We start from the raw sequence: 21857 nt of genomic DNA on the forward strand, positions 1-21857 counted from the left end.
CAGATTTGGAATGATGCGCATGTTTTAGCTTCGGATATTCATTTAACAATAACTCTTAACGCACCGTTCTCCTCCACGGTTTTCTCCTCCGGGTTTCATCGCTCATCCACCTACACGAACATCACGTGTCAGTGTTAACCACCGCGGCAACTTCAGTGAAATTGAATTGTGCGCACTTCTGGCTGTGATGGGTTATTACGGTAACTGCAAACGAACGTCAAATCTTCCCGGAAATGAAAACCAGCCTGGAGACAGCTGAGCTGGACTCTGATCAATACTCTGATCAGTAATCTTATCAGTTCTTCAGTCTGTGGACATACATGTAGATATGTGATGGTTATTTCATAATTCTAAAGATTAATTTAAAATCCTGAACAGTGAAATTAACACAAAAATTATTATATGTATGTTTTGTTTTTTGTTTTTTTATTTTCCATTAAATGTTCTTTAAACCATATATTTTTTTTAAACTTGAAGTTTTCTGTTTGCTGCATGATGTTCCTGATAAGATGCTAAATTAATAACTGTTTCTTTCATTTATATTAAAAACAAGGAAAATAGTATTAAATTAAGAGGAGTATTAGATTCACACAATAAAATAAATAATAAGAGATTAAAGATGTGATGCAGTTTCTACACAATCAAATATCTGATTTGGGATATAAATTATGATTAATAATCTGTATATAACTCATTTTAATTTAGATGTGACCTAATTTTACATTGAATGTAAAACATTTAAAAAATATCAATCTTTTTATTAAACATTTAAACGTTTATGAAGAACATAAATAACGTCACTCTGAATCTTATGAGTTATTTCAGGAGGATTACGTTTATATTTAAACTGACGATGAAACATTTAGATTTTAAAAACTTTAAATATAAAAATGAAAAGTTTCTATAGATCTTGTAACTTTATTTAAAGACGACAGTTGTTTCTCTGATCGTTTCCATGTTTGTAAAAATGAAACTGTAAATGTTAAATAACTTCATTATGACGTTTAGTATTTACAGACACAAAAATCAATCAGCACACAGACTCGTTATAAAAGTTCACTCACTTTATATTTAACAAAAAGAAAAAAATCAGCATTTCATGAGTTACAACAGCTTATGGTGGCAGCTGGATGGGCTGTACAGGTCCATCTGGTGCTCGGGTTTACAGGTAAAGCAGTCATCGTATAAAAACGGAGAGTTAGTGGAAATCAAACGAACACGACGAACCAAATGTTGGTCGTCTCCACAAACGTCCTCGTAGAAGCACCATGAGAGCAAAACGGATGAAGGACAACATTTCAAAAAAACGACGACACAGAACTTCTGTTTCCTGTCGAACCTCCGAGAAAAACCTGGAGACAAAAGTGCTTTTTCTTTAAAAAAATGACTTTTTCAACCTTTTTTACATTTCTACTTTCTTTGACCCTTTTTCAACCACGTTCATCTCGATCTGTACAAAAACGTCCACGTTGGAGTCGAAGCTCCGCCTCGACGCAGAGGATCGTTTCAGCGACGCGCCGCAGAGTCGCGTTCACATTCACAAGTTTGATTTGTCTCGTTTCTGACGGTCGGAGGACGATCGTTCTCTCAGCGCGACGAACGTTCTGATGAGTGAAGTGAGACATCGAAGAACGTTTTAGGGTTTCATGTTTCTGGATTAGTGAGAAAAGATTCAGACAGATTAGTGTTGTTGTTCCGATGTCACTTCTTCAGTTTAGTATGTCATCAGTAACTTTGAGTTCTGGTTCCCTCAAATTATTCATTTCAACCTTAAACTGTTAAATCAAGTCTGCAAACAATCTTTTTCCTTATAACTGATCTCACAGCTGCTCAGTCGAGAACAGAAGCTGAATCCTCATCAAGTCTTCAGAATAAACCACAGATGACTAATGAAAGGAGTGAACGAGGTGAAGTGAACGAGGTGAAGTGAACGAGGTGAAGTGAACTCAGCGCGGTGAGAGAACGATCGACGCCGACGCACTTTAAAATATTCCTGTCAGAAATCTCCTCTGTCGTCTTTTTGGACTCTTCGAACTCGAAGCGAACGTCCACCGTAACACAACTTTCCACCAGCTGCACGACAATTATGAAGTTTTGTACCAGAAATCATCTAAAAAGTAAAAGTCCTGTAAAGTGCAGTTAGAGAATGAGAACGTCTCCAAAGTGTTGGTTGTATCGGACGTGTGCAGGCGGCTGCAGACGCTGCGGTGATCAGTGATGGAACCACAGCAGCTCAGCCGGCTGACAGATGCTGATGAAGTTTATATTTACATACTGGTCCGTTTGGCATCGTCACAGGTTTCTGTCTGTTAAATGAGCCGGAAACTGGATTCAGTTTGGTGCATTGTTTGACCTACGGAGGCCCCGGAGGGCCAGAAAGATATTTAACTAAATAGTAACTTGTTCAGATTCGTCACAGGCTCGTCACTGAATTCTTCCATGAAAAACTTTTGCACCCGAGATTTTAATTTCTTTTGCCAAAAAGACTCTAAAACATCTTTCAGAACTTTGCTGGTCGAGTTTGATTCTGTTTCTGGAATCAAATGTTTGATTCTGCTGCGTTATTCCGTCCAAACATGACGAGAACATTTCAAATTTAAAGATCTTTCTACGAAGAGAAGTTCAACAGACTGAAGATATTCAGCATCGACAGTTTTCCATCACACATAATTAACGTACGGCTGCTTTAGTTTAGACGTGTAACATTTGAGAACTTTCTTTAATGTATATTTCTGAAAAACAAAAAGAAGAGGAGGTTTTTGTCTTCCGTACCGACGCTCGGGTTTCCTTGACCTTGATTCTGGACTCTGATGGACTCCCGGTCCTGAGCTTCATCACTGGTAGTTAGTGTTTTTGATATTCTGGTTAAATTTTGCTGCACTGGAACAAAACAAGTGAGACGCCGTCTAAAAAGACACGATCAGATTTAGTGAAGTCCGTTTGTTTGATTGTTCTGATTGTAGGAACCAGAAGAATCGTCTCAGCCGGCTGTTTCTGATTAAAAATGCCTCGTTAAGACAGTCGATCTGTTCGTGCTTCAGCGTTTAAACAAAAAGACGTCAAATGTTTCTGTAAAACTGACGAATTTAAGCCGACGCGACTCGTGAAGCGTTACGATTGTCAGACTCGTGCTGGTGTTTTGTTCTCGACAGGCTCCTCCCACGATCAGACGACGCGACAGGTCACCTTGAAAAACAGATTTCTGGTCGTGACGAGAAGCACAAACACAAAAACAGATCACATGAAAACAAAAAGAAAACAGATTGACGAGCGTCAAGGCAACAGAGCGAGCTCGTGTCTCCGCTGGTCCCGACCTCGCTGCCTCCGCTTCGTTTAGAAAAGATTATTTTGGCACGACAGTCCTTCGACATCAGAGTGACTTTACACCCACAGACGATGAAACCTGGATATGTTCTTCGATTTGACTGATCTGAGATTGTCGCCGTACGTTTGGACTGATATTCTGTAGAAAAATATAATGAGGCAATATAAAAAAAGACGGAATGAAAAGTACTGCAAGAGTTCAATGGATAGATTTACAATGATTTTCTATATAGCTTATAAATACGTTATCTACACAATATGTGGTACAAAAATACTATAGAGCATTTAGTGGGCACTGGATTCCTCTGTGTGTTTTTCCTCAAAGTAACAACAACATAAAAAATAAAGAAACGGATGTGAAGATGTGGAACTGGTCAGGCACAAGATCGTGTTGTTGGTGGAGCGAGAGCGAGGAAACAACAACAGGTCGGGATGGAGGATCAGTGGAGGATGTGCTGGCTGCAGCTTTGGGTCGAACGCGGTCAGAACGCTCCGACGACGGCAGAAAACACAAGCAAACGTTTTGGTTTAAAATCCCGTCTGAACATCGTGACGATTCCACGGATGTGAGTCACGATACGTCGACCTGATCGGAAACATTTAGCAGGGAACATGTTTGAGTGTTTGTACGGAGGCCCAGAGAGGACATATTCTGGTGCGCCACACAAAACGGTTTCCAGTAAAAAATAAAAACAATTAAACCAAAAAGAGGTCGATTGTCAGAAGGTTTGTGTGAGCGCCAGAAACCTTTTGTCCCTTCAGGGCCTCTGTAGTGTTTCATCTGGTCTGATCCGTCACCACAGACGAGGATCCGGGTCACTGACAGAACTTCTCAGAATTCTGACTTTACTGAGAAAAATGTGAAAATCATAACTTTAAAAAAGAATAAAAGTCAAAGTCAGAATTTTTTGGGGGAAAAGATCAAAAGTCCGACTGTGAACTCACAATTTAGATTTTCTTTTGGAAAAAATAAATCGAATTCTGAAGTCAGAATTTGGGGGAAGTTAAAACTGGAATAAACAAAAGTCAGAAACAATGTTTTTACAGTGTCCCTAATGGTCTTCCGTAGAGAATAAATACATATGTGCCTCAGAGTGTTATTGCTTCAGAGTGACTCACATCCATCAGACACCATCCGACCCACCAGGAGGTCGCTTCAGATCAGAGACCCGGTACCACATTCTCTGCCGCTCCTGATCCAGTTGACGTGGTAACTACAGACAAGATGGCCGCTCCTCGTCGTCCTCCTGCAGCCGTGGATGTTTTTCATATTTGGCATCAGATAAGTTCAGTTTTCATCGTGTGCTTTTTGTCCTTCAGCCTCGTTTGTCTCCTGCTTTAAGGCAACTTATATTTGTGATGATTTTAATAAAACCTTTTTCTTAAAAAATGTACAAATTTCTTAATACAAACCTCTATGGCATTATCAGTAAACACTGTATAGAAAATATATAAATATGCTTTTCTCTTTTTCAATGTACAAATGTTCTGCAGCTCCCGTTTCTCTTTTGTTTCCTTTTTTCGTCCTGCGTCTCCTCCAGTCTCATCAGTCTCTCCTTCCCATTTTTAACCTCATATATGCACAATTGCTATTTACAGTGAGGGGGCGGAGCTGTGCGGAGGGGAGGAGGGGGAGGTGTAGGGGGTGTGGCTCACGAGGAGTCCGTGCAGGGCGACGGCGGCGGCGGGTAGAGGTGGTGGGAGTAGCTGCGCTCGGTGTAAGGCGACGGCGGGCAGCTCTCACAGTTCTCCTCCGCCGACAGGTACTGGCTGCGGGGCGTCGGCGGCGGCGGGAAAGGCTCCGAGTCGTAGTTGAGGTCGCTGGTGTAGCCCTTGGCGGCGGCGGCGGCGCTGGACTTGAGCGGCGCCCGTCGTCCCGGCGTGTAGTCGCTGTCGCACACGTCAGTGCTGCAGGGGGTGGTGGGAGGGGCGAAGTGACGGTAGGTGTAGGGCCGGTAGCTGCAACACAGAAACAGAGAACAACTCAGCACAGAAGGTTCTGACCCGGTTCACAGCCGCCCTGAGTAATCTGATTACAACTGGACAGCTCACACCACATTCAGAGGCCGCCTCACTCTCAACCTGCCAACGTTAGCAGCTGATGTCTGAACACATCGTCTGTTTCACTGAAGCAGTAACACAACATCACCAGACTCCATTAACAAATGTGGTGATTTTAGGAGTTGTTGAGTTAAAACAGACTTTCTAACGTAGTGAAACTGTGTGTGTGACAGATTGTAAGTCATTGTGTCCTTGTAGTAAATTCAGCATTAAATCTTTCAGCTGAAGTTGTTTGTCTCCTTGTAAAAAGTGTCAGTTTGTGGCAGCATGTCTGTACCAGCCTGTCTGCTTCTGTGTCTAAAGTGCTAAAGTCTTACCTGCCAACATTGATCAGCTGTTTGAACACACTGTTTACACTGATTTCACCATTTACACTCCATTTATGAAAGAAGAAACATGTTATTGATCTAAACATGTCACATGTTACAAAGACACTAAACAGTAACAATATAGGCTACTTCTTCGTCCCCGTGGAGAAAGTCCCCAGACTCCCTTAACAAATGTGTCAGTTTAGTGAGTTGTTGAGTTGGAGACACTTTATAAACTCTGTGAAACTCTGTCTCTGACTCATTCTGCATTATTTGGACCTTCTTGTTCATTCAGCAAATGTTCTACATGAACTTATTTCTGTCTTTGAGTAGAAACATGGAGTCTGTTTGTCTCAGTTATGCATGTTAGTGTCAGGTGTGAGCAGGTCTCTGTGGTGGCGCTGACAGACGCTTCACAGGTCAAACCAGATGCTTTTCCTCTGGCGGTTTGATTGAGGTGTGATGTGAGTACCTGTAGGATCTGTGTGTTGACGGACTGTTGGAGGAATAACCAAACTCCATGGTGTACTGAGAGCGGACCGTAGCAGGAGACGGAGGAGGATTCAGGATCTGTGAAGAGAAAACGCAACACTTCAGTTTGAATCTGACCCTGATCCTGATTAAGAGCCACAGAAAATTAATCTGATTTAAGAAGACCAGGAAACTACAAACTCTAAGATGCAGGAAGAACCCGGACCTGCTGCACCTGCTGCACCTGCTGCACCTGCTGCACCTGCTGCACCTGCTGCTGCAGGACAGGTGATGTAGAGGAAGACACGAGATAAAGACTCACCGGGGGGAAGTAGGTTCCCTTGGTGCTGGACGAGCTGCTGGACGACGCTCCGGTCACGTGAGCGCGGTCGTACGGAGGCCCGCTGCTCCCGCCCATGATGCTGAGGGAGCCAATCACAGACTTCCCTCTGGACATACCTGTTGAAGTTTGAAAACAAGCGTCAGCATCGCGGTTATTAAACAAGACGAGTGAGGCGGTGAGCGTCGCGCCCGTCCCACCTGGCAGCGAGCTGGACAGCGAGCTTGGATGCGGCACGTATCCCAGCGGCACCGACGACGGCCCGTGAACCACGAAGTCGTTTGTGACCGTCTCGCCGTCGTCCTTCATCTGCGGACAGAGGACGCGCTGACACACAAAGTACACAGCGCCCACCACGAACAACGCCATGACCACGCCCACAATGGAGCCGATGGTGTTGTTGGGCGGAGGGGGCGGCTCCTCCGTCGGATCTGAAACCACAGAAGAAGAAGAGAGACATTTCAGTGACATTCATCAATAACTGAATCGTCCTCAGGTGGATGATGTCAGAGCTCAGACTCACAGCAGCCGCTCTCGTCAGAGTTGTCCGTGCAGTCCATGTTGTGGTCGCACTTCTTGTGTTTCCCGATGCACTGACCGTTAGAGCAGGTGAACTGATCCGGAGGACAGCGCACTGCGAGACACACGGAGACAAAGAACCATCAGAATCTGACATCAGACCTCGTCTCTGTAGAGGATCTCAGCTTCTTCATATCAGATCAATGATTCAAACTGATCAATAAGATAAAGCAGATGATCTATGTCACAGCATCAGAAAGAGCTCCTGATGGTGTGAACAGGTGAGTCCAGGTGAGCTGGGCCCGTCTCACCTTCACACTTGCTCTCGTCGGACCGGTCCTGACAGTTGATCTCTCCGTTGCAGCGGAGGCTCAGGTCGATGCACTGCCGGCTGTCGCACTGGAACTCGGACTCGGAGCAGACGGGACAGTCCTCCTCGTCGCTGCTGTCGTCACACTCGGGGTAACCGTCGCACCTCCACGCCTGAGGGATGCAGTCCACCTCGCCGGACGTACAGGAGAACTGCTCCGGGGAACAGGTGGGCGGCTCTGAGGAGGGAACAGGTGAGACGGTCAGACTGAAACCTGAGGAAGCAGGAGGAGTTCTGGTGGTGGATGTCTCACCTCCACAGGAGAGCTCGTCCTGCAGCAGCACCAGGTGGACGGGACACGAGCAGCGAGTCGTCCCGTCGCCCTTCACGATGCAGATGTGGGAGCAGCCGCCGTTGTCCCAGGTACACGGGTGTTTACCTGCAGGAACACAGCGCTCCATGAAATCTACTCGTACTTTAAACAGTGATGAAGCTCGAACACAGCGACACAGTTTATTCACTCACTGTACTCTCTCATGTCGAGCTCGTGGACGGCGTGGATGTCGCTCAGGTAGGCGATGCGAGCCTGGATCTTGGTGCGTCCCTCCCTCGTCGTCTTGTCGATCCGTTCGATCATCTGCTGCTGCTTGTCGATCCAGTACAGGTGGTTCCCGAACACGGTCAGGCCCACCGGCTGCAGGATGTTCGAGTCCGCGATCACGATCCGATTGGCTCCTGATTGTTTTTATTCAAACAAAAAAAGAAACAACACCGGGAAAAAAACAAAAGAAGGTTGGAGGGCAAAAACTTCAGGATGAGAGGCAACAGAACGGGTGAGAAACTGAGGGGTGAGGGAGGGGGGGAGGCAGGAGGGGAGGCAGGAGGAGCGACAGCGACACACTGAGGTCAGCTACACACAACAAACTGTTACAACCCAGTTAACAACGTCCCCGCGGTGCCGAGCAGCGACACACAAACACAACACAACATTATCTTCAACAGCCAGCACAGTTAAATCTGCAGTTTTTTAAATGAACTTCTGAATGAAGCTGGAGAAGTTTGGCACCAATGTATGGAGGCCTTTAATGGTCAAAACTAAATATATGAATATAAATCATTTATATAAACAGAAATAAATCTAAATTAAACGCTTAAATAAATGGATGAATATATAATTATAATAAAATGCCAAAATAAAGGGAAAGGAAAATAATTAACTGTTTAAAATATATAAGAGAATATAAACAAAACATACTTAAATCAATACACAAATGAAAACATATATAAAAGTTTAAATCAACAAACAAAATAAATAACATTTATATTTAATGTGTTGTTTAATTTGTGATTTATTTATGGTTGAAATCAAAAATACAAAACTATTTATTTATGTATTTATTAAAGCATTAATAGTTTTTTATTTTATATTTAATGATTTATGTAAACATTGTATTATTTAATTATTTCATTTATATATTTACCTTTAATTATTCATTATCTACTTTGTTTAGTTTTGGCCCTTAAATCCCTCCGTACAATCAGAGCTGATGAAGAATGTTAACTCTGTTCTTCTCACTGGTTCATCAGATCAAAAGATATTATCAGGTTTTAATTATTGATTAATCTGCGGATGATTTTCATGATTGATCAGTTTGTTTTTTGACGATTTATCACCTGATCGATTGTGTATAATGATCGTCAACATGCTCAGACAAGCATCAAAACCGTTCCTGATCCATTTTCCTTCATTAACCTGCAGCTGGTTCTGGTTCTGACTTGAGTCAGTTGAGTTGATGCTGTTCTGACAGTCTCCATCCTGCAGGGGGCGCCAGCAGCCTCTGCACTGATCCGAGGCCCGGAGCGGCGGACCTGAGAGGAGGACTGAGACCAGGATGAGCTCTGAACAGAGTTCAGGAACCAGGAACCAGGAACCAGGACCAGGACTGTTTACAGATGGTTCACATTCCTGCCGGCCTGCGTGGGGCTCCGGAGAATCACAGGAATGTGCTGAGCTCCAGGCTGCCGGCCAACGTCAACGCTCCAGCAACTAGACTGCACCGGGTGCTTAAAGACGCCTGCACACGTTTACGGGCCGACTGTCGGCCTGAACTCAACCGGAGCCGGGTCCAAACGGTTACAGAACGTTTCTGACAGCAGAGCGTAAATCAAACGAGGCGCTGCAGACGTTCACTGATCGTTCTGATCTGAGATCTGTGGGCGTCACAGAAACCGGCTCTGACATCCGGAGACAGATCGATAAGATAACAGCTGATCGGCCGTGTTTCAACACGCAGCACATCTCAGAGTGAAGCGTCTTTAAGGAGTCTGGAGGTTTCTACACTTCACTTCTCAGAGAAGTCTTCTGTATTACTGACTGTTTACTGTAGCTGTTAAATCTGACATGTCAATAACAATATATTGATTAATAAATCAGTGAAATCAGTGTTCAAACACAGAAGACGAACTTAAAGACGGAGAACAAACTTTCAGAGCGAAGCTGCAACAAACTGACGAGAAAACTAAAAGAAAAGAAAATGTTTAAATAAATAAATTCATATGAAAGAATTAATGTGTTTTTAAATGATCATATAATTAAGAATATAAAAATGCTTAAATAAACTAATATTACATAATAAAATGTGTTTTAAATGATTATATAATTAAAAACATTTCATGTTTACAAATCTAAATACACAAATAAAATGCTTGAATAAATTAATCAAACATTTTTATATTTAATGCTCAATTCCATAAATAAAATAAATCACAAATTAAATAGAAACATTATAGAATAAAAATCATTCAAAATATATTTTTATGTCCATTTGTTTATCATTCTGTTATTTATTGAATAACTTATTAAAGATTATTAGTATCATTCATTAATCTGTATAATTATTCGTGTTCATATACTTGATTATCTTTGTGTTCGCATATTGAGTTTTGACCCTTCAAAGCCTCCATACTTCCCGACCTGCTGGGCCCGGTTGTGGCGCTGCAGTCGTCAGACTCACCTGACAGGTCGCTGCTCTCGATGCGTCGCAGGTCCGAGTCGACCCAGAACAGCTTCCCCACCTCGTTGTCGATGGCCAGAGCGACGGGTTTCCCCAGACCGCTGAAGAACAGAACCTCGCGCTCCGTCCCGTCCAGCGCCGCCCGCTCGATCTTTGGGGAGCGCTCCAGCAGGTTGGTGAAGTACATGTACCTGCAGAACCGAGCGGGGAACAACAACAGCAGGGTTCTGAGTGGTTCAGTGGCAGCTGCTGTTTTCCTCTCTCAACATCTGCAGACTTCATTCCTCAACCACACAATGACCCAGAGATTACTGCGCCAAGGGAAGCCTGCAATTACTGCTCCAAACAAGCGGCCCGGCACCGCCGAGCTGCGACGGGCTTCAAGAGCTTCACCAGGACCAGAATCAACAACGAGAACAAATTACTGAGATTCAAGACCGGCGCTGAACAACTCGAGTCCTCCTGAGAAGAGTCAATAAAACCATGAGGAGGATTTCAGAGCTGAAGCTCCGCACGTCTCCTGGAGCCGCTTCAGACCACAGAGTCCAAACTGAGGCTGCCGGCACAGAACCAGAGTACGCTGGTACCAGAGTACTCTGTCGACAGAGTACTCTGGTACCAGATTACTCTGTTAGAAGATTACTTTACAAAAGACTGTCCGTCAGCAGGAACATCTCCACCCATCTCTTTATCTCTCCACCCATCTCTTTATCTCTCCACCATCTCTCCTCGTATGTACATGAAAAACTGAACAGAAAATCAACTATGTCTCCCAGGATGCATTGTGGTATCAACAGCGTTCAATCACTGAGCTTCAAACTCTGATCTATATGACTACACTATAGGTAGAAAACTGTATAAACCTTCAGCAGGTTAAAAGCATTTGGGATCAACTCAGCAACTGTGGCTTCTTCTCCATGGCAACAGCAGCTGAGGCTCATGGGTAATGTAGTCTTAAGATATAATAAATAACCCCTCTGTTCATCCAGGAGAACTTCTTTAAAATAAGACTTTAAACACAATATCAACTGTCATCACTGACACAGGTGGTCAGAGAATACAAAGCTCCGTGCTGGTGCTGTGAATGTGTGGTGATGTCACTGTGATGTCACTGTGATGTCACTGACCCTCTCTCCGGGTTGACGACGATGGCTCGCGGTTTGTCGTGCTCTCCTCGCAGCACCACGCCCACTCTGCTGCCGTCTGTGCGGGTGACGTTGATGACGTTGGTGACCTCGCTGGTCCAGTAGATGAAGCGGCTGTAGATGTCGATGCTCAGGTCGTACAGCTGCAGGCCCTGGCTGGGCCCGCCCAGAGAGCTCGACACCACCGTCATACTCTGACAGGACGACAGCACAGACCCGGTTCAGATACGGCACCGGAACACTTCGTATTTCATTCCTTCGTCAGGAAACAGGCTGCTGTCCTTACCTGGTTTCCGTCCTCCTGAGCGCGGCGGATGACGTTCTGCTTGGAGTCGATCCAGTACAGCTGTTTGTCCAGCGGGTCGTAGTCGATGGCTCGGACGTTCCTCAGGCTGTGGATCGGCAGGATGATGTCGGGACTCTGCTGCTCGTCGATCACCATGCGGTTGATGGCCGTTTTCTGGCTGAACAGCAGGAAGGAAGTCGGAGCTGAGAGGAAAACACAAAGAGGACATCAAACCCGATCTTTAACTTCTCCTTCTGCAGTTAGTCCTGATGTCACAGTGATGTCACAGTGATGTCACAGTGATGTCACAGTGAACAGACTGGTTCTCTATAACCTCTCTTTCCCCGTGATATTCAGTGTGACTCCAGGCTGGATGTTCTAAACGAAATGAAGTCTGATTTACGACACAAAGCAACCATAACAGGAAGTGGCATCACATCACTATCGTCAGGTGAAGGTGGAACAAAGTGAATAACTGTGGAAACGCTGCGCTGCTGAAGACAAAGAAGCTTCTGATGGAGGAGAGAAAGAAGGTGAAGAGGTGGAGTGATAGAATCAACAGTCATGATAACTGAAGGTGACTGACGGGTGAATGTGTCGCCTGAAACTTGTAAAGTTTATAAAACACAACGAGAACGTCCTGCTAACGTCCTGCTAACATCTGCTAACGTCCTGCTAACGTCCTGCTAACGTCCTGCTAACGTCTGCTAACGTCCTGCTAACGTCCTGCTAACGTCCTGCTAACATCTGCTAACGTCCTGCTAACGTCCTGCTAACGTCTGCTAACGTCCTGCTAACGTCTGCTAACGTCCTACTAACGTCCTGCTAACGTCCTGCTAACGTCTGCTAACGTCTGCTAGCGTCTGCTAACGTCCTGCTAACGTCTGCTAACGTCCTGCTAACGTCCTGCTAACGTCTGCTAACGTCTGCTAACGTCCTGCTAACGTCCTGCTAACGTCCTGCTAACGTCCTGCTAACATCTGCTAACGTCCTGCTAACGTCCTGCTAACGTCCTACTAACGTCCTGCTAACGTCCTGCTAACGTCCTGCTAACGTCCTGCTAACGTCTTGCTAGCGTCTGCTAACGTCTGCTAACAGGTGATGGTGTGTCTGGCTGAACCAGGTGTGATGGCGTCTCACCGCTGCACGTCTTGTTGTCGTAGTTGAGGGAGAAGTGGGCGGGGCATCCGCACACAAGCTACTGACGGGGACGGCGAGGCACAGGTGGGAGCAGTGACCGTTGGTGGAGGCGCAGGCGTTCCAGCCGCCCTGTCTGGACGAGTGGAACACCAGGATGTCCATGACGTAGTCCAGGTGGCCCTGGATGACGGTACGGTTCTGCCCGCTCGTCTTGTTGGCACGCTCGATGCTGCGCTGGCTCCAGTCGGTCCAGTAGATGTAGTCCTGGTACTGGGTGAGTCCGAAGGGGTGAGGGAGGTCGTCGGCGATCACCTCGCGGTCCTGACCTGCAGGAAATAAAGAGAAGAGGAGCGGTGAGACGATGGAGCCCAGTTTGTTCTGTCCAAACCAGCTGAAACGGGTCAAACAGCTAAATCAAGACATCCAGACGTCTGTCAACACTGCTCCGTCTGCAGTAACATCGTAAAACATGAGATCAATGTTAGTTTTCAAAGATTCCTTAAAAACAAAAACCTTTTTTGTTAACAAATTAAAAGAAATCTGTGGGCAGAAACATTTTGTTTCAGCTTCTTGTAGCAGAAAAAACAGAAAACTTGAAACTAAATTAATCAACAAACCAGCTGAAGCAGAAACAGACGCTCGTATTTAAACAAAGCAACATGAACTTCAGCTGCGTTTACACCTGCCGTGGAAATGATGACGCAGACTCCAACATTCACTTCCTGATTAATTGATCCGTCACGTCCACGACTATCAGCCGTCAACTCCACCTGGTTGACTGACTTCAGGTGTTACCGACCTCGTGCTGCTGCTGAGCAGTTGAACTCTGCGTGTAAAGATTCGATCTGAAACCGCTGGATGGAGATCGACTTTGTTTAAAACTGAAAAACGTATCATGTGGTTGAGGCCTCGCTGGTGAAACTGATGTGAATTAAAACCAGGTGTGAAACTCGACACCACAATCACAGAAGACTTGGGGAAACAGTAAAAAGGGAGTTTGGTGTAGCGGAGGGTTATTTTCTGTCCTCCTCCTCTGAGGCCAAGACCGAGGCTGTTTCCCTGCACACAAAATTGTTGGTGTTGTGCGAGCGGTGTGAGCGTGTGCTGAGCCCGGACTCTAATAACAGTATCGTTTCTGTGAGGAATATTTTGGTCCTGGTTTACATCCACCGACGTGCTGCGAGGGAACACATGAGGACAAAACTGAGAGCGGAGCAGCTTTTGTTTCAGCAGCACTTTGAAGTTTCCTCGAGCAGCGAACGTATTTCTGCTGTCATCCGACACCGACACAGAGCTCGAGCACGTGCAGCGAGCAGGAACACACGACCGCAGAGACGATTTATAGAGCAGAGAAGAAGAAGAAGAAGGAGAAGGAGAAGAAGACAGAGACACTGAAATCTGACCTTTGAAGAGGAAACACAAGTTTTTACGTAAATTAAAAATGCACCAGTTTGAATAAATGTGCGATCTGTTGACTTTCAGAATGAAGGTTTGTACAGACGATGTTTTAACATTATTTCATGAAGCAGCAGCAACTTTCTCTCCATGTTTTAATGAATAAATGTTTTATAATCAGGTTCTGAGTGACGAACAGAAACCTTCAGAAATCTGACAGTGAAAGAAAAAGATTAATGAAAAAAAAGTCACAATTATTGGACTTTATTTTAAAAACTTTTCATCTCAATATTTCGAGTCTCCATCACTTCACTTGACTTGTTATTTTCTTCCCCTGGTGTAAACGGGCCTCCACAGGCACAGAACATTAATCTGGATTAAAATAAAAAACATAAAAGTGTTTTGGATTTGAAATCAGACCCGTGACCCAACAGAACAGAACCGGACAGAATCTGGAGATGCAGTTCTGATTCTCACCGAGCATGTTGGACGATTCGATGAGCGTGGTGTCCAGGTCGGTCCAGTACAGCCGGCGCTCCGCGTAGTCGATGGTGAGTCCGTTGGCTCGGCCCACGTCGGCCACCAGCGTGATCCGACCGGTCCCGTCCATCGCCGCCCGGTCGATCTTAGGCTTCCCGCCCCACTCGGTCCAGTACATGTACCTGAGGAAAGGAACCGGGTCAGCACAAACAAAGTGTTCCCCTCTTCATCTCTGACCCGTGTTTTCAGTTTCCTGCCGGTTCTCACCCTTCAGCAGGATCCAGAGCCAGGGCTCGTGGGCTGTCCAGATCCTTCCAGACCAGGACCTGCCGGTGCTGCCCGTCCAGTTTGGCCACCTCGATGCGGTTGGTGCCGGTGTCGGCCCAGTACAGGTTCTTGCCCAGCCAGTCCACCGCCATCCCCTCAGGATAGTCCAGACCGAACTCCACCACGTGTTCCAGAGCGCTGCCGTTCATGAAGGCCCGGCTGATGGTCTGCAGGAGGAGAACAGAGACCGGGAGAAGGTTAGAGGTCCGGTTCTGGAAGAGATGTGAACCTGCCTGATGACCAGACTGAGCCCAGTCTGAGACTGACATGTAGGTAGTAATACTGGACTCATGAGGCAATAATGACGCCGATTTCTGGAGTCGATTTTTAAACATCAACGATCAACTGGGACCGACTCAACAGAACCTCAGTGAGTCCGTCTGTGCACCGGCTCACAGCAGGGACGTGATGCACGCCCTCACCTTCAGAGTGATGTCGGTCCAGTAGATTCTGTTGTCGGTGACGTCGAAGTCGAGCGCCGAGGCCTCCTTGACGCCAGTGAGCGGGATGGCCACGTTGTTGTTGTTGGTCTCCAGGGAGATGCGGCGGATGTCGGTGTGGCGGGAGAAGAGCAGGAAGGCCTCAGGGACGATGCACGTCCTCATGTCGGCGATGAGTTCGAGGCCGATGGGACATCCGCACTGCACGCCCTGAGGCTTGTAGAGACACAGGTGACTGCAGCCGCCATTGTTCTCTGCACACGGGTTCGTACCTGAGGAGGGCGGGGCCACAGGTGAGTCATGGTCATTATTCTTTTCTATTCTTAACTTTACACACTTAGTCATTAAATCACATGACTGATGAGTACTGATCAAAAACCTCTGTGATCATATTCTGTACACAGTCATCCTGCAGTATTGATCGTATTAGTTCAAAAATACTGTGATTCGGTCGCTCAGTGTTGAATATCAAGATCAATACGTTCTGTCACCACACAGGCTTCAGACATGCAACACTCTGTATCGCCTCGTTGAAACCTTCTAAAAACAAACGAGGCAGTTTATGATTCTCGCTGCAACAATTAGTTGATATACTGATTAGATAGTTTACCGTCGTTATGCTAAGCTAAGCTAAGCTAAGCTAAGCTAAGCTAAGCTCAAAGTGGCTCCTGACTGTGTGGAGTTCTGATTGTCAGACATGTTATTTCATCGTTACAAGCTGCCTTCAACAGCAGTTATCAAGTATTTGAAGGTTTCTGGTCTCATGTAGATGACACACACATAAAGCAGAGGGTCCAAACGACTCCGGTCCAGTCGACTCCCTGCGCCGGGCCGGTACCTGCCAGAGGAGCCGACGAGTTTTGAATCTGAGCTGTGTGCTAGTTTGTCTTGTTGTTTATTTTCATGTGAAGATTGGACGTGTCTAATTCCTGAGAAGAGAGAGCAGAGAAACTCTCTCTGGCCCGCAGCGTCATCGTCCCAGAGGCAGCCCGCTTCAGCTAAATGAAATATTAATGCTCCATTATTCCCATTTCACCCGTCAGACTGGTGAGCGGAGGCTCTGCTGGGATCAGCAGGACTCAGAGCCGACAACACAACGAGCTGTGAACTCTCTCTGTGTACTCAACTTCTGTTCATCTAATATTCATCAGCTCAGGTTACAGAGCAGAGAATTAATCAGATGGTAAACAATGTCATGATGATCTACATGTTTATCTTCAGCCTCAGAGAGACAAACACAACAGAGACGACGTTAAAATAACCTCCAACATCACAACGACAACTGTAACCATCACTTTAAAATGAACAACTAACTAATATCTCCACCGACGACTCTCCTCCCCTGCATCATTAAAGAAGCTCTGGGTTTGATGTGTCATGTACTGATTCCTGATTGGACGCTGACAGGTGGTGACGGCGGTCTTTACTCACCGGACGCCTGGTGAACGTACGTGGCCTTCAGGCCCATGAGGTCGGGCAGCTGGTCGATGATGAACTCCCTCTCGGCGGTGCGTTTGTGGACGCGCTCGATGCTGCGGCGCTGCCAGTCGGTCCAGTAGATGAAGTCGCCCAGCAGAGTGAAACCGAAGATGTGAGGAAGTTTGTCCTCCACCAGCACCCGTCGCCCCGACCCGTCCATGTTCATCACCTGAGGGAGGACAGAGGGGAGGGCGTCACACACTGAGCATGCTCAGAGCACAGACACAGACATCACACTGAGAAACTGTGTGTTTACTACTTCTATCACACTGCTTGGATTAACAGACTTAAACACTTGACAGGAAATAGATTTCAGGTGTGAGGATGTCAAAATAAAAGACTCTGGAGGCGAGTCGATGTTCGAGCGGCTGCTTCTTTAAACTTGTGACACACGTCTGTGTTCGATAAAGATGCAACAAGGCTCAACAATCAAACACAAAACAGACCGAACTCAGAAACATGAGCTCCTCAGTCGCGTTGTCGCTGGTTAAACAGATTCTCTGCATGTTGTTGCAGCTGTGATGAGCAGAAGAAACAAACTACAGCGTCTCCAAATCCATCACTTCTGACTTTTATTTCTGAGCAGCTAAACCTCATGTAAACACACACACACACACACACACACACACACACACACACACACACACACGTTGTGGCTGACAGACGAGCTGCTCACATTTCTACAACACAAACAGATTTTAGACTTTGTTTCTCAACTCACAATATAAAAGAAGCTCGTCTGTGTTTCTGCTCTAATTTCCTCCATCAGCTCCAAAACCAGCTTTGACTGACTCACATTATTTTACTGCACCAACAGTAAAACCCAAAAGTTAGAAGAACTTTGGAAACATAATGTTACATCAACCTCGAGGACCAGATTGTTGCATAAATACGACCAGGAGAACGTTTCTGGTAAATCCTAATGATCCTCCAACGCGCTGGATCAACGAGCTCGCTTCTTACTGCACACCTGAAAAGATTAATATAATATAATATAATATAAGTAAAAAACATGGCGTCTTTATTCACATTCGGGCCTCGCTGGAGTCACCCGACCACAGACGTGACTCCTGTCGTTCTCACTGAGGCGTGTTTATGAGTGCATGTTGATTTTCTGTCTTAACTCTGATCCATAACTTTATCACATATATTAGAAACTTAAGAATAAGTATCATGTTTGTACGAGAGACATTTTATCCGTACACATATTTAAGTTTGTTTTCTTTCAGATGAATGGAGTCGTGATATATTTGATCTGTAATGTGACCATCTGTTAATAAAAACAAGAGAAATACATCGTGACTGTTAAACATTAAACACGTGTCATCGCTCTCTGTTCCCATCATGCCCGGCGAGATGGACGGATGTCGAGACAGCCGGATGGAGTTTCTCTCTGTGGATACTGAGCGCGCTCAGAGGAGCTGAGGCGACCTGGCAGCACATCGCAGCGCCGCTAATTAGAAGCAACAGCCAGAGCAAAGAAACAACGGCAGCATATGGCCGCCACATTTCCTCTTCTTCTCTCGCACACTTTGACATCTCACTCGTTCGGAGCAGCAGCGTCTCTAAACCCACAACTGAGACTGACAGGAGCGGCCCAACAGAACCTGGAACACACTTTCAACACACATGACGACTGAACGACACTACAAAGACCTGCTGAACAAAGACACAGAGAATCAGAGTCCTCCATCTTTGTTTGCCATATTTATTAACCCCTTCAACACCAGAGTGAGAGCTGCAGTCGCGTGTTTGAACTCTTCAGTCAGTCGAGGCTTCACGTGTTTGTGTATTTAAACACTGACGGCAGATTAATATTAGTGAATTTCATGAAACTAACTACATCACAGAGAGCTGCGATACAACACAGATCCAGCTGTTCTCCCATCAACAACATGATCAACCTCCTGGTGGACTGATCTCAGGTCAGCCTGCAGGTTCACCGCGGGGTCGTTAACGCTGGACGGAGACGATCTGACGAGGAGGAGAAGCTTCTCATGTTCAACTCATCAACCAAAAGAAAACACAGCGACTCTGATTTGGAACAGAAACAAGAATAAAAAGGTTTTTCTGCATCTGACTTGAGATTAATTCTAAAAACACGCAGAGAGACTTCAAGTGTCAACAGTGGAGAAATGTCAGGAATCTACAGAGAGGGACGAAACAGCGAGGCCTGTAATCTACGCCGTGCTTTAACTCATCAACACAGTGTGGAGCGACGCTATTGGCTGCTTTCAGTCCAGCCGCTGCATGGCCGGCTGCCATCTTTCAAAACATCCTACACACACACACACACACGCTCAGAGAGAGGTGGTGTATAAATATAAAATGAAGTTTCCATCCTCAGCTCGATGGCCTCAGCCAAAAGGTCTCTGCTGGTTTGGGAGTTGTGACCGCAGTGCGGCGACGGTTTCAGATTCGGGGTCTATTCTAAACAGAGCCGACCGCAGCTGGAGCGCAGGCCGCAATCGGAACCAGATGTGGGATCTCGCCGCAAAAACCGGGTCCTCCAAGAAACCTGAGGGGCGGGATGGAGGGAGGCCAGCGGAGGCCCCCTCCCAGCCCCCCAAACAGAACCACCTTTCAGGGGCTTGGAGGGTTCAGGTGGGGTCAGCAGAGCCCCAGAGAGGAAAACCAGAAAATTAAAAAAAACATGGTGAGATGGCGTGAGGACAGAAACCACAGAGAGAGAGAAGTTTCACCCGAGTCCGACTGTCGACACTCTTTACAGGTTTGTGAGGCGAAGTGTCGAACGCATGATGTGGAGACAGTTTAACACACGTCTGAACGACAACACGACAAACTGAAGATGATCCACAGTTACACCACAGTCAGCTGTTAGCTGTTAGCTGCTACTGCTACACCAACACCTACAACATTTATATAATACGTATGTAAATATTAACTAAAATTATCAGCAAAAAATAACAGTTCTTCAGTATGTAATGTACTGATATTTACTGAAGTTAGCATGCTAACTAGCTAGCCCTGCTCATCCCAGTCCAACTGCTCCTGTGCTACAACACGACCGCTAGCTGCATGGCTAACACAGCTAACTAGCTAAAAGCAGCTACAGCCTGTACTCAACAGACGAACAGAGGATTGTTGTTTTCAATCAAACCAAACACACTTCCTTCCTGAATCAACATGACGATTCACCACGCCTGCACTTTATTTTGAAGGCAGACAGGAAGCCTCAGAACCTCCTCTCCTGACCTCCGGCTCACTGGGCGACCTCGTTCAGCAGCGAGGAGCGGCCGCCACCCGGCAGGAGGCCGAGAGCAAGAACCCCCAGTGATCAGCTGTGATCGCCCAGGTGAACACACACACACACACACACACACACACACACCTCTATCTTGTCGGTCTTGGCGTCTCCCCAGTAGATCTTGCGTTCATCGTAGTCGAGGGCGAGGCCGTTGGGCCAGCCCAGAGAGGTGTTGACCATCACGACCCGCTCCATCCCGTCCAGGTCGGCCCGCTCGATCTTCGGCACCTCGCCCCAGTCGGTCCAGTACATGTAGCTGACAGACAGGAAGTGAACGTGTTAGAATATTTATTCATATCTTTCACTGAACTGTCATTTATGTAGTTCAACTCTTTATTGTCTTGTGTTGGTTGTTTGTTCTCTGATATATCTGCATACACGTCGTCTGATATATGAGATGGATTTATTATATCTCATATTAACTAAATGAGACAGATTTGTTATATCTTATATTAACTAAATTAACTTCAACATGTATATTTAGATTAAAACTTATCAGACAGCACACAGCTGTTCACTATCAGCTGAACGGATCAATTATCTCTCTATTAACTGATCAATCGTTTGTCGATGAGTCAAAATTATTCTTAAAACAATAAAATAAACTGATATTAATAATTTTAAGGTTAAATCAAAGTATCAGCTGATGAAGGACAGTGACGTGCTGCTGAAAGCTCTGAAACAATCTCCTGTGATTAGTGTCCTTTCAGAATAAAAGCCCTGAAGAGCCTTAATAAAGAACTAATCAGTTATCATTAGAGTTATTGATGGATGGACTGCTCACCCAGCCACAGGGTCCAGTACGATGGCTCTGGGCTCGTCCAGGTCTTCAGAGATCAGGATCTTGCGCATGGTGCCGTTGAGTCGGGTCACCTCGATGCGGTCTGTCCCGGTGTCGGTCCAGTACAGGTTCCGGGCGATCCAGTCCACCGCGATGCCGTCGGGATGGTTCACCTGAGACGTGACCACGAATTGTGCATCGCTGCCGTCCAGCAGCGAGCGGCGGATGGCCTTCACTTCGTCGTCCGTCCAGTAGATGTATCCCTCCACCGGGTCGTAGTCGATGGCGATGGCGTGACGGATGTCGTCCACCTGCAGGATGATGTCGGTGAAGTCCGGCATGTCCAGAGAGATGCGCCGCAGGTCCGTCCGCCGGGCCAACAGCAGCATCTGAGTGGCACCTGATGGGCAACATGGAGGTCAGTGTCAGTCGGGTTTTAAAGGGCCAGTTCACCCAAAATACAACAAACAATAAACCGAAGTAACATCCAACCAAATATTCCGTTAATAACATCGAGGACAGAGACGCAGAGAGATTACAGGCTGGAATCAGGAAATATTAAACAGTTTGTCTGAAAACTGAATCAAACGTCGACGTCAATGACAACATATTCGTTGACATGAATAATTTGCGTTGACGTGTCGTCCCAGACAGGAAGTGGTAGTACCTGCGGAGGCTGAGAATAGCCCCTCTCACACAGAGACGCTGCATTAACGCCGCAGCGGCGGTTCGTCAATTCTCCGCCATTGGTCATTCACACAGAGCGAAG

The 21857-nt window shown here is 46.1% G+C and overlaps 1 protein-coding gene across 1 annotated transcript; it reads right to left on the bottom strand.

Annotated features, from left to right (window-relative positions):
• Positions 1–1049: 1049 nt before the first annotated feature.
• lrp6 (low density lipoprotein receptor-related protein 6) lies at positions 1050–21506 on the bottom strand. Its single transcript, XM_030440557.1, is given in 19 exon segments — positions 1050–5283; positions 6166–6263; positions 6487–6623; positions 6705–6935; positions 7028–7138; positions 7335–7571; positions 7647–7772; positions 7859–8068; positions 10348–10538; positions 11475–11686; positions 11779–11981; positions 12919–12970; positions 12973–13244; positions 14791–14975; positions 15061–15287; positions 15543–15832; positions 16992–17208; positions 20392–20563; positions 21092–21506. Coding segments are annotated over 19 exon segments (3864 nt in total). The 5' UTR covers positions 21478–21506; the 3' UTR covers positions 1050–4976.
• Between the last annotated feature and the right edge of the window lie 351 nt (positions 21507–21857).

This window comes from Sparus aurata, chromosome 14 (assembly GCF_900880675.1).
Source record: "Sparus aurata chromosome 14, fSpaAur1.1, whole genome shotgun sequence".
In the NCBI taxonomy this organism is placed as follows: Eukaryota; Metazoa; Chordata; class Actinopteri; order Spariformes; family Sparidae; genus Sparus; species Sparus aurata.